This window comes from Pygocentrus nattereri, chromosome 24, assembly GCF_015220715.1.
Source record: "Pygocentrus nattereri isolate fPygNat1 chromosome 24, fPygNat1.pri, whole genome shotgun sequence".
In the NCBI taxonomy this organism is placed as follows: domain Eukaryota; kingdom Metazoa; phylum Chordata; class Actinopteri; order Characiformes; family Serrasalmidae; genus Pygocentrus; species Pygocentrus nattereri.
This window is the reverse complement of record NC_051234.1, coordinates 3,020,594-3,034,083: the sequence shown is the minus strand read 5'-3', so window position 1 is coordinate 3,034,083 and position 13,490 is coordinate 3,020,594. Positions and strand designations below refer to the sequence as shown.

Below are 13,490 nucleotides of genomic sequence, written 5' to 3'. Positions count from 1 at the left end.
TTTCAAAAAGGCTCATTCCCGTTATTGTAACAGTGATGCAATTAAACCCCTTTAACCCTGAGAATGTGTGTTCAGTAACTGTTATAAAGTATTCAGTAACTACAATTCATTATTTTCACACACACTTTCTAAGCTGCTTGTCCTTTTGGGCCTGTCCCAGCGGTCATTGGGCGAAAGGCAGGATACACCCTGCACCCAGGTCACCAGTCCATCGCAGGGCAGACAGACAGACAGACACAATCACTCACACATTCACACCTAGGGGCAGTTTAACACGTCCAGTCAGCCTGACTGCATGTCTTTGGACTGTGGGAGGAAACCCACGCAGACACGGGGAGAACATGCAAACTCCACACAGAGAGGACCCCGGTCACCCGGCCGGGGAATCGAACCCAGACCCTCCTTGCTGTGAGGTGACAGATGTAAATACTGAATTATTCAGTATCTACTATGAATTGTTCAGTAACTGCTATGAACTGCAGTGGATTATTTAGTGACATTTGTAAATATGCACTCAAATTTCATGCCTGCAACAAGTTCCAAAAAAGTTGAGACCGTAGCATGTTTACCACCGTATTACATCACCTTTCCTTTAAGGAACTCTTAGTATTTTTGTGGACTGAGGAAACCGGCCGATACAGTTTAGAAAGCAGAACTTTTCTTCTGATATACAACTCTCAGTGGCGCTCCATAATGCTTCATAATGCTTCATAATGCTTCATAATCCTCCTGCAGTCTCTGTTTATGTAGCCATTCTGCGGTTGATGTACATCCCTGAAAAAGACGGTCTAGACGGCAGCATATGTTCCTCCAAAATGTATATATCTTTCAGCATTAATGGTGCTTTAACAGAACCCACTGCTGCCTTTCAATCCCATGATAGACGCTGACTTTTCAACTTTACGCTGGTAACAATCAGTGGTATGTCAAAGTATTTTCGAGTCCATGTGATTTTCATCACAGAAACATGCCAGTTTTTAACGCAGTCCCGTCTGAAGGATTGAAGGTCATGGGCATCTAGTTCTGGTCCTCTGCCTTGCCTTTTAATTCGCAGAATCCTTTTAGGATACTATGTGCCCGTAGAAGTTGAAACACCTCGCTTTTTAAGGAACATTGGGCCTCGTTCCCCAACTGCTGTTAAGATGAAACCTTATGCAGTTATTATGTAGAACCGGTCATTCACCAGTGTTTTCTTATTTGAGATTTGTTCTTAGGTAAGAACGGAATCTACACACGTTCAAGAGCACAAAAACTTTTTCCATCAGGAACTTTTTCTTAGAACCTTTCTCAAAAAGACATTTAAGGAAAAAGGTATCAGTGAATTGGCCCAATGTTCTTTAACTCTTGGATCACTTTTTTTGGCACCTTGATCCATCCTTTTTTCAAAGTTTAGAGGTTTTTCAAGCATTTTACAAAATTTTTTGTCTTATTTTGCACGTCGCAACTTTGTGGAACATTTATTTTTTGATATTTACGAAGATTTTGTGTGGAATTGATGGTTTGTAATATTAATGTATAAGTTCTGTAGTTACGAGAGTCAGAGCTACATGTGGACGCTTAAGAGTTTAAGGGGTTAAACATCTAAACAATAACGTAGACAATTAACAGCAGGCAAGATCAGGCAAGAACAGGCAAGAACAGGCAAGAACAGGCAAGAACAGGCAATGCAAAGCACAGCAGCTGATAAGCACAGTTTGTCTATATGCTGTGAGTGCAGCTCTCGATACTCTAAGTGCATTTCATTAAAAATTCATGGCGCGTCGATTACAGGGACAGCACTGAAAGAGGCTCAGAAGGATGGAGACTTACCGCTGGCTTTGGGGATCGGAGTGCCTTGAACAGGCACCGTCACTTTTTCCGCTGCTTTTGAGCCGACTGAAAGACAGAGAGCGATCCGTATCACTGGCAGACACACACAGCAATACATTACATGGCTCATTTCCCCAGGCTAAAACAGAGAGAGCCAGCACTTCATTCCCCAGGCAAAACACACACACACACACACACACACACACACGAAGTACAGTGACAAGCACCAGAATTACACAGTGAAGTAAAATAGTTTTTGTTGCATGTTCACAAAGTTTCAGATCAAAAGACGGGATTTCCAAACACTGAGGCTGATGTAGCTGAGCACAAGTATTGGGACAAATAAGTGCCTGGTGTTTATAACTGTCCCTGTAGTTGTGCATATTAAAGGGCTGTGAATGTGCAGCACTGGTTGTAGCCACTTCAGTCACACATCACATTCTGAGTTAAAACTAGTTTGAATATTTTATTTTATACAGTCATTTTCAAGTCAGAGATCATTTATTAATTTAATTGCCTGCCAACTTGGGCATTGATTACAGATCACTCACATTTCAGTATTAGAAAAAAAAACAAACAGGAACAGATTTAACAGAAAACAACTACACAAAAAAGCTCCAACACTAAGTAAAGTAATAAAGATATGTTGCTGTCAAGAAGAGAAAAAAATTCAAATCAAAACAGTGAAGCTGCTGGTGAACATCCTTAGAACAATGTACTGACCACCCCAGAGTCCAGACCTCAACAACGCTAATTGTATTTGAGATTATGGATTGTGAGAAGAAACGTGCAACCAACATCTAAGACTGATCTTTGGCGGTGTGGAAAAATATCAGTGCAGATTTCTTCGCAAAACTGAAAGCAAGTCTAAAAATAATGGAAGCCATAATAAAATAGTGAAAAAAAACAACATCACGAAGTTGTGATGTGATACATTTATATGTGGTTTTCTGCACTTTTTTTCTTGGTACCAGCTTATTTAATGCCAGTTTTGGAAATGAAATAAATAATTGATTTATTTAACAGTAATTATAACCAAAAAAAGTAGTTTTGGAGATGATATTACAGGAATGATTGGTCAAACCAGGAGCTGCTTTGTAACTACATATAATACTGGGCTTCCTCGGGGAGAGGCTTGGAGATGGGTAAACAAACACACCCACATCCATATATTATTAATTAATATTCTTACAATTTAGTTTATTCAAATATTAACACTTTTCTCAGCAAATAAACACAAACAGACTTTGAAAATGAGCCTTGGGTGCCTAAGACCTTCGCACAGCTGTACCTCAGACCACACCGAATTGTTAGGTACACTCAGTTTGGCTGAACTGTTCCTTTAAGGTAAACATCGGTCATGACTCAACCGCTGCAGAGCAACGGGACATCACAAATTCAGCTGTGTGAAATCTCTTCAAAATGAAAGAAGCTTGTGGGGGAGCAATCTGCAACAAGGGAGACCACAGCAGCTGACCACAGAAAAATCATTAGAACTGTGAAAGCCCAAAATAGCGGGCAAAGAAATGGCAGTGAGTCTGCAGGGTTTAGGGGTGAGGGTATCACCGTCTGTAGAACATTCCGAGAGGAGAAGCAGAGAACCTACGCTGCAAGATCTCAGCTCCAAGACCAGAAAGCCAGCGAGAAAGCAAATGCGCAGATTTACGCAAGGAGTGCATTACGAAGTAGAAGTGAAGCATTTTAAAGAAGTCAAGTAAGTTTGCTGACTTAAGTCTGATATACTTAACCAGGCTTCACCCACAAATAGCCGCAGGCATCATAGAAAGCTGGCAGAAATATCAGCCGGTCTACTGATAAAGTGTAGCGCAACTCCGTTTTGGTCAAATGGTTACACAATATATCAGATAGTCACTGTTTTTAGGGATAAACATCTGATTGATCGGCTGAGCGGTCACTGGTCACACAGGCTAAGAAGTCAAATGAGTTGGTGCTGATTGCAATCAGTCACAGGAGCATTAGTGAGGTCAGCTACTGATGTTGGATGATTAGTTCTGGAGCACAACTCATCCCAAAGGTACTTGACTCAAGAGGATGCAGTTCCACCGCTCAGCAGTGCCCTCTAGCCAATGCTTGGCATTGGGCATGGTGACCATGGGCTCATATGGGCTCATATGGGCTGTTCCAGAGAATCATGTTCTATTGACAATGCTTTTCTATAGTGATTATACCAGCGGAATCTGCAATGGCTGCACCTTGAAGTAGCTGAGCAGACTCACTAGAGAGCGTCTGGGCACTTTTGGACATGTAGAAACCCGGAGGACGATTTAATGATGGACGCTTTCTCTAGTCTATAAGGGAATCTAGCAGCCAAAGCTATGGCTAAATGCACTTGAGCACAGCTCAATTGTCCCAATACTTAAAGTCAACTGAAAAATTCCAAGTATTAAACATATTGCCCTTAAAGGAAAGCTGACACTTCATCCTTTAGCCTCATATCTGTCTTTTGATCTGAAGCAGAAACTTCATGAATATGCAAAAAAAAGGAAACCCGGTTCACTTCACTGTCCCAGTACTTGAGCTTCTCGATACAGCGGGCTGCGGAAGTTCAAGCAGAAGGCAAACTGAATTTCAAAGAGTTTTCAGTGACCAAACAGCTTGGCCACGCATTTGTGAGTCTGTTTGTGTGTGTATATCTGCGTGAGGGTGTACGGTTGGCCTACTTCTGCAGACGGGCACTTTCCCGGTCCAGGATCCGTCCGGCCGGCACACTCTGTGCTCGGAGCCCCCGGTGAGTATGTAGCCAGGCTGGCACGAATAGAGCAGCGTGTAGCCAAACGCGGGCAGATCCATGCCCAGGACGTTGGCATGCGGCGGGCTCCGCGGCTGCTTGCATGAGTGGGCTGCACGGGGACACACGGAGAGCCAGGTCAGGTGAGTTCCACCTAAGCTGTCACATTCTGACGGATAACACCTCCGCAACACGCGCTAACTAGACCATAACAAATGAGACCACATGGAGAACGGGGTGGGGAAGCCCCGCGTTTGTTATTTTACTGGAAAATGAGATGAATAGTGCTGGACTGCTGGAGGGCGATGCTGAAATGGGAACGTGTAAGGAAAATGGATGAGTCCTCCTTGGAGGAAAGCACGGTTCTTCTGGCTAGCAGAGCTAGTGGAGATCCCTGAGGGAAGAAAACAGGGACTTACGGATGCATTCGGGCTGGGAGCCGCTCCAGGTGAGGTCAGGCTGGCAGGACCGTGTAGTGGAGCCCAATAACAGGTGGCCGGTCTGACAGTGAAACCTCACCGTACTGCCCACCTGAGATATGATACACACTTTTAGAAACTAGAAGTCAAGATGCGTATAGTCACTCATGCATATGAAGCACTGTGCAAAGAAAAGCCAATCAATGTGTTTATTACAGCAGTGAGTATAACACGGCATTACAGTAAACACACAGTAACCTTTAATAAGGATTTCCAACGTTAGTAATCATTTCTGAAGTTACTAGTATGTGGATTAGAAGGACACAGTTAGAGGAGCACAGCTTGCTGCACTCCAGCCACTGCATGGGTTTGTCCAATTCCATCAGCAGCACCGGATTCAATTTAACTAGATAGATATGACTTCACGACTTATCTGACTGTGACCTCACTGATCCCTTCCTCTGCCACTATATAGCCTTTAACTGCTGCTGCACTCAGCACTTTAACTTCAGACCCATACTGTGCACATTGTTTACAGGTGTGTGTGTGTGTGTGTGTCTGAGTGAGTGATGGTAGGAATGCATGTTTTATTTTATCTTGTTATATTTTATATTTATTTTATCTTATTCCCTATGTGTGACTGTCTGTCTGATACTGAGCTCTGTGAGCTCCTGTAACCAAAACCAAATCCCTTGTATGTGCAGCACGCCTGGCCAATAAAGCTTGGTTCTGATTCTAGATTAGAGAAACTTGGCACTGGACGGTATTTCTAAACGCTGGATTTGGAGAGTTTTGGAAATTATTGGAAATAATTGTCTGATCTCAAATATTTGAGACAATCGCATTTATTTAACCAGTTATTTTCCAGGGTCATTAGACCTCACGATTATATTGCACCACAGCAAGCCTAACGTGAGCCGAGCGCACTTCCATTAGCTGGCTTGAGCCAGAGCAATGTAAATAAGAGAAACCACTCTTTCTTCTGTTTTTCTGGTTCTACTTTAGACTTTAGGCAGAATGTTTACTTCTTGACGTGATAGCTGCTGTAGCTAATGCTGACTGTAGTGTTCTTCACTCACATTTTCAGAGTTTTAAGAGAAAACTGTGAGCTTTGGTTCACTGTGACTGCGTTCGCTACCACAGAGAGACCGCTTTTCTCTTTACCCTCGCCCTTCTTCTCTTTTATTACAAGACAGAAAAGATGACAGCTGAGAAGATAATCTGAGGTAGGGAAGAGGAGTCAATTCCAAAAGGAGTCAAATGTTCAACTGCAGCATGTCTAGGAGTTGAGGCCGACTCTTGGAGCTGAAACGCAGCTGACTTTTCGACTCCGTCGACTGTTTTACTGTTATTGACTCGAGGCACGTCCTGACGGAAGCCTGCGCTGAGTTTGAGTCGTTTTTGATGCGTCTGCCTCTGCACTGCACCTCAACTCTGCTACGGAAAACAATCTCCTTTCCATTCATGATTAGAGCTGCAACAAACATGATACCAGCAACAAAAACAACAGTAAAACAGCTTTTTGCCAGCTTTCCTTTTCAAATGGTCCATTCCACCTTAAGTAGTGCTGCAAGTGCGTTCTTGCGCCTGTATGACATTTAAGGTGGAACGGAAAATCTGAAAGTGAAAAAAGGGAAAGTGGTGAAAAGACAACTTCAGTCTTGCGAGAAGAGGAACAATATAACATTCAACCGCTCAGGAATGAAAACTTTACTTTAAACCTGGTTAACTGGCAAACGGTGGAATATTTTCATTGAATTATGACTACAGTAATGATTTCCTCTGTACATCATTCAGACTTTCCCCTTGAAGCTCAGCAGCCTCCTTATGTGAAATGATGTGAATTCTGAAGATGAATATCAATCCGCTGCAATCTGTCAAGCTATACGCTTAAAAAGGGTTCTTCAAGTGTTCTTTTGTAAAGGAAATGGTTCTATTTAGAACATGAGTTCTGTATAGAGGCATTTCATTGCTTATAATGCTTCTGTACATGGTGAAATGGTTCTACAGATTGATGGAGAACCAGAAAGGGTTCTGCTATTGCCATGAAGTCAAGCTTGCAACCGTTTTTGGTTCTACATAAAGCCATTCAGGAAGGGTCTAACCATATACAACACGTTCTCCAGCAATAAAATAGCAGAACCATTGCCTTTACTGCAGAACCATTGAAAAAACATTTTTTAAGTGTGTACCTGAAAGCTTATCGGTTCTACTCTGACTGGTAAGATCCACAGATTTATCATCTGTAGCCACACACAAAAAATGGAAACTATGTTTAGGACGGTTTATTATCTGCTGCACCCCTTTATTGCTGCCTCTGCTGCTGTCTTGGTTAAAACTACAGCACTGTGTGAAAGTTTTAGGCGTCTAAGCCCATTTTTAAACAGTTGACCTCAGCAGTGAGTTTATCACAATATACATCAGAATAAAGTCGTATTCATAATTCAAATAAACAGAAAAACTATTAAAAGTAACGAGAATTTCTCGGGTCCATATTTTTCCTGGACACCTTCACAGCCGCCACAGAGACTCGTTAATATCATCAATTACATCATGAGCTCAATTTACTGAGCACTGATTGGTCAAACCAGGAGCTGCTTTTTAACTACATATAATACTGGGCTTCCTCGAGGAGAGGCTTGGAAATGGGTAAACAAACACACTAACATCCAGAACATCACTTTTATATACATATATGTGTATATACACTCACCAGCCACTTTATTAGGTACACCTTGCTAGTAAAAGGTTGGACCCTTTTTCACCTTCAGAACTGCTTTAATTCTTCAAGCCACACTTTCAACAAGGTGTTGGAAACGTTCCTCAGAGATTCTGTTGGGTTATTTGAGTTCCTGCTGCCTTTCTATCATCTGGAACCAGTCTGCCCGTTCTCCTCTGACCTCTCACATCAACAAGGCATTTTCGTCCACACAACTGACCGCTCACTGGATATTTCCTCTTTTTCGGACCGTTCTCTGTAAACCCTAGAGATGGTTGTGTGTGAAAATCCCAGCAGATCAGCAGTTTCTGAAATACTCAGACCAGCCCGTCTGGCACCAACAACCACGCCACGTTCAAAGTCCCTTAAATCCCCTTTCTTCCCCGTTCTGATGCTCGGTCTGCACTTCAGCAGGTCGTCTTGACCACCTCTACACGCCTAAATGCAGTGAGTTGCGGCCGTGTGATTGGCTGTTCAGCTATTTGTGTTAACAGGCAACTGATCAGTGTACCTAATAAAGTGGCTGGTGAGTGTTTGCGTGTGTGTGTATATATATATATCATTTAATTAATATTCTATCAATTTTGTTTATGAAAATATCACTTTGCTCAGCAAATAAACAAATACTACACAAATAAATAGATTTTGAAAACATGTCTTGGGTGCCTCAGACACAGCCCTGTATGTGGAGCCGAGGAAACTCCAGAAAACCCAGAGCCATGCATCACTAATTTGGAGTGAAAGCTAGTTAGCTATGTCTTTCTTCTAAAAAAAAAAAGAGTGTGGCAAAAGCATCTCTCTCTCATTAGTTCAAAAAAAGTGAAAAAGAAAGAATAAAAAGAAATACTGGGTGGAAAACTTGGGGCTTCAGGACGTTTCTCTTAGGTGTCTAACAGTTTTCTCTCAAAGCTAACGAGCTGTGCACGATGACATAACTCTCTCTCTCTCTCTCTCTCTCTCTCTCTCTCTCGCGCGCTCTCTCTCTCTCTCCCTCTCACTCTCGCGCTCTCTCTCGCGCTCTCTCTCGCGCTCTCTCTCTCCCGCTCTCTCGCTCTCTCCCTCTCCCTCTCTCTCTCTCTCTCTCTCTCTCTGTGTCTGTCTGTCTCTCTCTCTCCCTCTCTCTCTCGCTCTCGCGCTCTCTCTCGCGCTCTCTCTCTCCCGCTCTCTCTCTCTCCCTCCCTCTCTCTCTCTCGCGCTCTCTCTCTCGCGCTCTCTCTCTCCCGCTCTCTCGCTCTCTCTCTCTCCCTCCCCCTCTCTCTCTCTCTCTCGCGCTCTCTCTCTCTCTCTCTCCCTCTCTCCCTCTCTCTCTCTCTCTCTCCCTCCCCCTCTCTCTCTCTCTCTCTCTCTCTCTCTCTCGCGCTCTCCCTCTCTCTCTCTCTCTCTCTCTCCCTCCCCCTCTCTCTCTCTCTCTCTCTCTCTCTCTCTCGCTCTCGTTACCTCTCCTCTTTCATTATAAGTTGTGGCAAACACTCATAACAATGAACCGTTAAAGAACAAATGTGTGTATCCTGAAAGATTCGATTATTTAGCCGGGAAAAAAGTTTCGTCTCTATCAGTATCATCACCTCAATGACGGCACTTCCTTCAGAGGATGGAGAACTCACTGCCTACACACACGTATTATCCCTCTCCTCTGAAAACAGGCTGAACGTTAACATCTGTCCAGATAATCGTTCTTGTTTACTTTAACATTTTTGGAGTAGATATTTAAATGAGCGCGTCTCGGGTTATTATAGAGTAGAAACAGCGCAGAAAAAGGTTTTGCTCTCCAAAGTCTCCTGGATTGCATGTGACTCGACATCACCCCTATGCATATGCATTCAGGGACACCCACATACCGACCAACCACAAGCCTCGCAACCTTGAAAATGCAAAATGCTCCAATCAAGGCCAAGAGAATTTCAAGGCCAACGGAGACTTTTGAATCCAAGAGGTTCAGCGCAGACCAAATGACCGTCACAGCTGCTGCTGACCGGTTTTTTCTCAGGAAATCACAGCAATCAAGACACTCAAAAGAGCAGTACCCTCGGAGCCTTTCAGCCTTTCCCCCTAAACTGATTATTGCTTTTTATAAGTTTCCCTTTCCCTCACAAAGAAGTCATTTCATATCTATAGAGCTGCATATATTTCCGCAGAAGAGCGGCGTGCGATCCAGCAGCTGGAGCTCTACTGCCCCGCAGAGATCAGTCCCAGCCTTAATCTAACGCGTCTTACGCTTGCATTCAGATGCTCCTGAAGACCTTGATTAGCCTGGTCAGGTGTGTTCGATACGAGCTGAACGGAACTCTGCGGGCTGCCCGCACCTGCTGAGCCGCAGACCCGGTCACAAGTTTGGCCACACCAGGCTGAAGATGTGTGAGCCAATTTGATCTACAGGCTTGCTTTGGAATGACTGGGCGCTTAGGCCCCAGCCGCTGGTGTCCAGATATTTTTGAAAATGTAGTTTCTCTGCATTTTGGCCTCCAAATCTTTCAGTGTTTCCATGTGAACAGACCAAATGCCGCTTTTCGAAAACACTAACATCACACCGTTATACTGCGCGCACCTTTTATTTATTTATTTATTACTTTGTCTGGAATATGACTGATGACTTCAGTGCGAGACGCAATTAGGGAGTTAATAATACGGTTATAACGGAATTTGGCTTTACTTTTCCATCTAACCGCTTTGCGGAGGCGCCAGAATCTCAGGAGCCCAGATCCTGTGAATGGGGTGTCACTTTAATGCAAATATTAAAAACAGCTCAGTGATTCTGAAGATGTGGCAGGATGATGATTTACCAAAGTCAGATTTGAAGAAAAAAAAATAAATGAAACTGCTTAATTAAAATGGAGTTAAAAGCTAGAAAACGTAACGTGTCTGGCTCTGGCTGCACGTCAAAGCCTACAGTGTCACTTATTAGACACTCTCAGTTTCAGCTTCGCTGTGCACTCTGTGGTCTATGCAGTGCACACGTTGCCCTTTGAGTTAAACATTACGTTCATCTCGCCCTCCACTGGGCTGGAATGCTCATATGATCATTTATGAGTATATTTAGAGACAATTTTAAAAATGCGGCTGATGTGGATGAAGATTTTTGTGAAAACTAATATTTATAAACAGTAGTGTGTGAAAGTCTGAGGCCCCCAAGACTCATTTTCAAAATCTGTTTATTTGTGTAGTTTGTGTTTATTTGCTGAGAAAAGTGGTAATATTTGGAGAAACTAAATTCATAGAATATTATATATACATATATTATATAAAATAATGCTTTTCTGGATGTTTTTTGTGTGTTTGTGTGTTTGTTGACCCATCTCCAAGCCGCTCCTCGAGGAAGTCCAGTATTATATGTAGTTAAAAAGCAGCTCCTGGTTTGACCAATCAGTGCTCAGTAAATTGAGCTCATGATGTCATTGATGATATTAACGAGTCTCTGTGGCGGCTGTGAAGGTGTCCAGGAAAAATATGGACCCGAGAAATTCTTGTTACTTTTTATAGTTTTTCTGTTTATTTGAATTATGAATACGACTTTATTCTAATGTATATGGTGATAAACTCACTGCTGAGGTCAACTGGTTAAACATTTGCTTAGACGCCTAAAACTTTCACACAGTACTGTGTGTATATATATATATATATAGACAGTAAATTCATTTTTCTTATATTAATTTGACTTTTTTAGCGTGCTCTCCAAAATGTGTTCAGCCAGGTTGCTGGACTACAGGCTACTGGATTTAAGTTCTCTCTCTCTTTCAGAGAAAAACCGCTTCTCTATAAGGTTTAATATTTTGGCATCTACATAGTTTTCCTTCTTGATAATAAATGAATAGAAACTTATTATTATGGACTTCTGCGGACCCAAGAACAGCAGCATTCCCAAAAGGTTATGAGAAAAATCCAAACTGGCTAAGATGGAGCTGATTGACAAATAAAGTCTGAGACCACACAGAACATCTAATACCTCGAAAATTTAAAAACAAAGAAAAGTTAAAACAAGTAAAAGGAGGATGAAATCCACGATTTCCAGGACTCACTGGTCAAACTTGTGACCAGGCCATTGTGTAAAAAGGTCAGATTATTCCACCACTGTGAATATTCTGAGCTGGTAAGTTTCATTAGAATGAAGCCTTTCATTCCGTTGGCATGTTAACCAGTTAATTACATGCGGGAAAATCAGTGGAGTTAACCCTTTAAGAGAAAAGCTGAGAACGAAATGAAGAAAAAAGGTTTTTTGAAGAGTGAGATGTCTCTCAACACTTCTACTTTTGTTCATGTCGTATTTCATGTCGTGCAACTGGGAGATATCGCGTAATTGTTCTTTTAGCTTGATATCAGCGAAAGGGAATGGTGCAGATTAATATAAACATTAACAGTAATTTGCATCTCTGGGTGAGGAGAGTTGCCCCTTTTGATTGGTTTGGCTCTTTTCGCACAATTCCAGATGTTTAATTTCACAGTTTTGAAGTCTTCACTTTTATTTTAAGATGTGGAAAGTACTGAAAGGAAGGAAACCCTTCTAGCAGACGTGTCCTAACGCTGAGAGGGGGGTGTGCTTTGGTCATAGTCTGTTGAGATGAATAAGCTGTCTGGCTTCTCTTGGAATATAAAGACTGATGACATTATCCATGTCCGTTGTAGCGTCATCCCAATGTGACCTGCACGAATGGCGCTTTGCTGGCCACCCAATCCACAGACAGCCAAATAAAGAGGGCTGGCTTTCTAGTTTGGCCTTCAATGCTTATTCCTCACAGCTGCGAGATCCCCAAGCCGAGCTGAAAACAGATCAGACTGGATCGTTTTTCCCATTAGCGGGCGGCGCTATCCTGTCCCCTTAGCCACGCTTAATCCAGGTGCCCGCTCCCATCGTGTCATTCGAGGGTGAGACCTGCCAGCCGAGGGTACAGGAAATAATGACTTTCCATTCAGGGTAATGAAAGCACCTGCCGTAGCTTTTCTTCGAGCTGGTCCCTTTGAGAGGGGAATCTGAAAGAGCTTAACGCTAGCGATGGTGACGGCGAGATCAGACGCGGAGCGTGTAAGAAGACGAGGATTCTCCGCAGACAATGAGAGCTGACAGAGGAGGCGACAGTCAGACACATCTTTTAACTGCCGGAAGCTTCTCAGACACCATTGCGCTGAACGATCCTGACAATAAGTCAATTGTGCTTTAGAAGAAAGGCCAGTTGGGAAGAAATGACAACACTCTGGCTGTGACACACAAATGAATCGCCTGGATCCGAAACACTTCCGACGCCCGCAGTGGCATTAATCATTTCACTGAAACTGAAACGGGAAACAATGAAACGTTGACCGTGATAAACAAGAGGCACTTTCCCAATTGCTATATCGAGTAAATACAGAATACAGTTCATAACAAAGAAGGTAATTAAGCTGATTGGAGACACCTCCTCTTTTCTTTAGCTTGTGTTTACCGAAGTTCAGGGTGAAGACGGTACGCGACAGCAACTTAACTCCCAAAATTGACCGTCTGCGCAGCACACGTCAAAAGTTGGATAAACTTGATTAAATGGATGTTTTTCATAACATTAAAGACGTTTGGATTTAAAGAATTTTGCTGAAATGATTGAAATTTACTTCAAAGGCAAACAGTGAAGCTGATGTCCAGTTTTTTCTGCGGCCAAATTAACTACTGCTAATGTTTATGGCCTTCAAGCGAGTTTGAAAAGCATCCTGAAGCCTCTGGAGTCTCACATCCCGCACACACAAAGCGATGCCCTGCATTTCAAAGAATATTAAAGACGCACTTTTTGATTAAAACATTATCATTTGAAATATGTGACCATGATGTTTGCAG

At 42.8% G+C, this 13,490-nt stretch overlaps 1 protein-coding gene across 3 annotated transcripts in view; it reads right to left on the bottom strand.

Annotated features, from left to right (window-relative positions):
• The window catches only part of csmd3a (CUB and Sushi multiple domains 3a), a 534,059-nt gene that overhangs the window by 9,400 nt on the left and 511,169 nt on the right, over positions 1 to 13,490 (bottom strand). For all 3 annotated transcript variants that reach the window (XM_037534188.1, XM_037534189.1, XM_037534190.1), the window contains exons 63-65: positions 4,978 to 5,089; positions 4,491 to 4,670; positions 1,810 to 1,875 (exon numbers count right to left, since the gene is read on the bottom strand). In XM_037534188.1, coding sequence (XP_037390085.1) covers positions 1,810 to 1,875; positions 4,491 to 4,670; positions 4,978 to 5,089 — 358 coding nt within the window. The remainder of the gene's footprint in view (positions 1 to 1,809; positions 1,876 to 4,490; positions 4,671 to 4,977; positions 5,090 to 13,490) is intronic.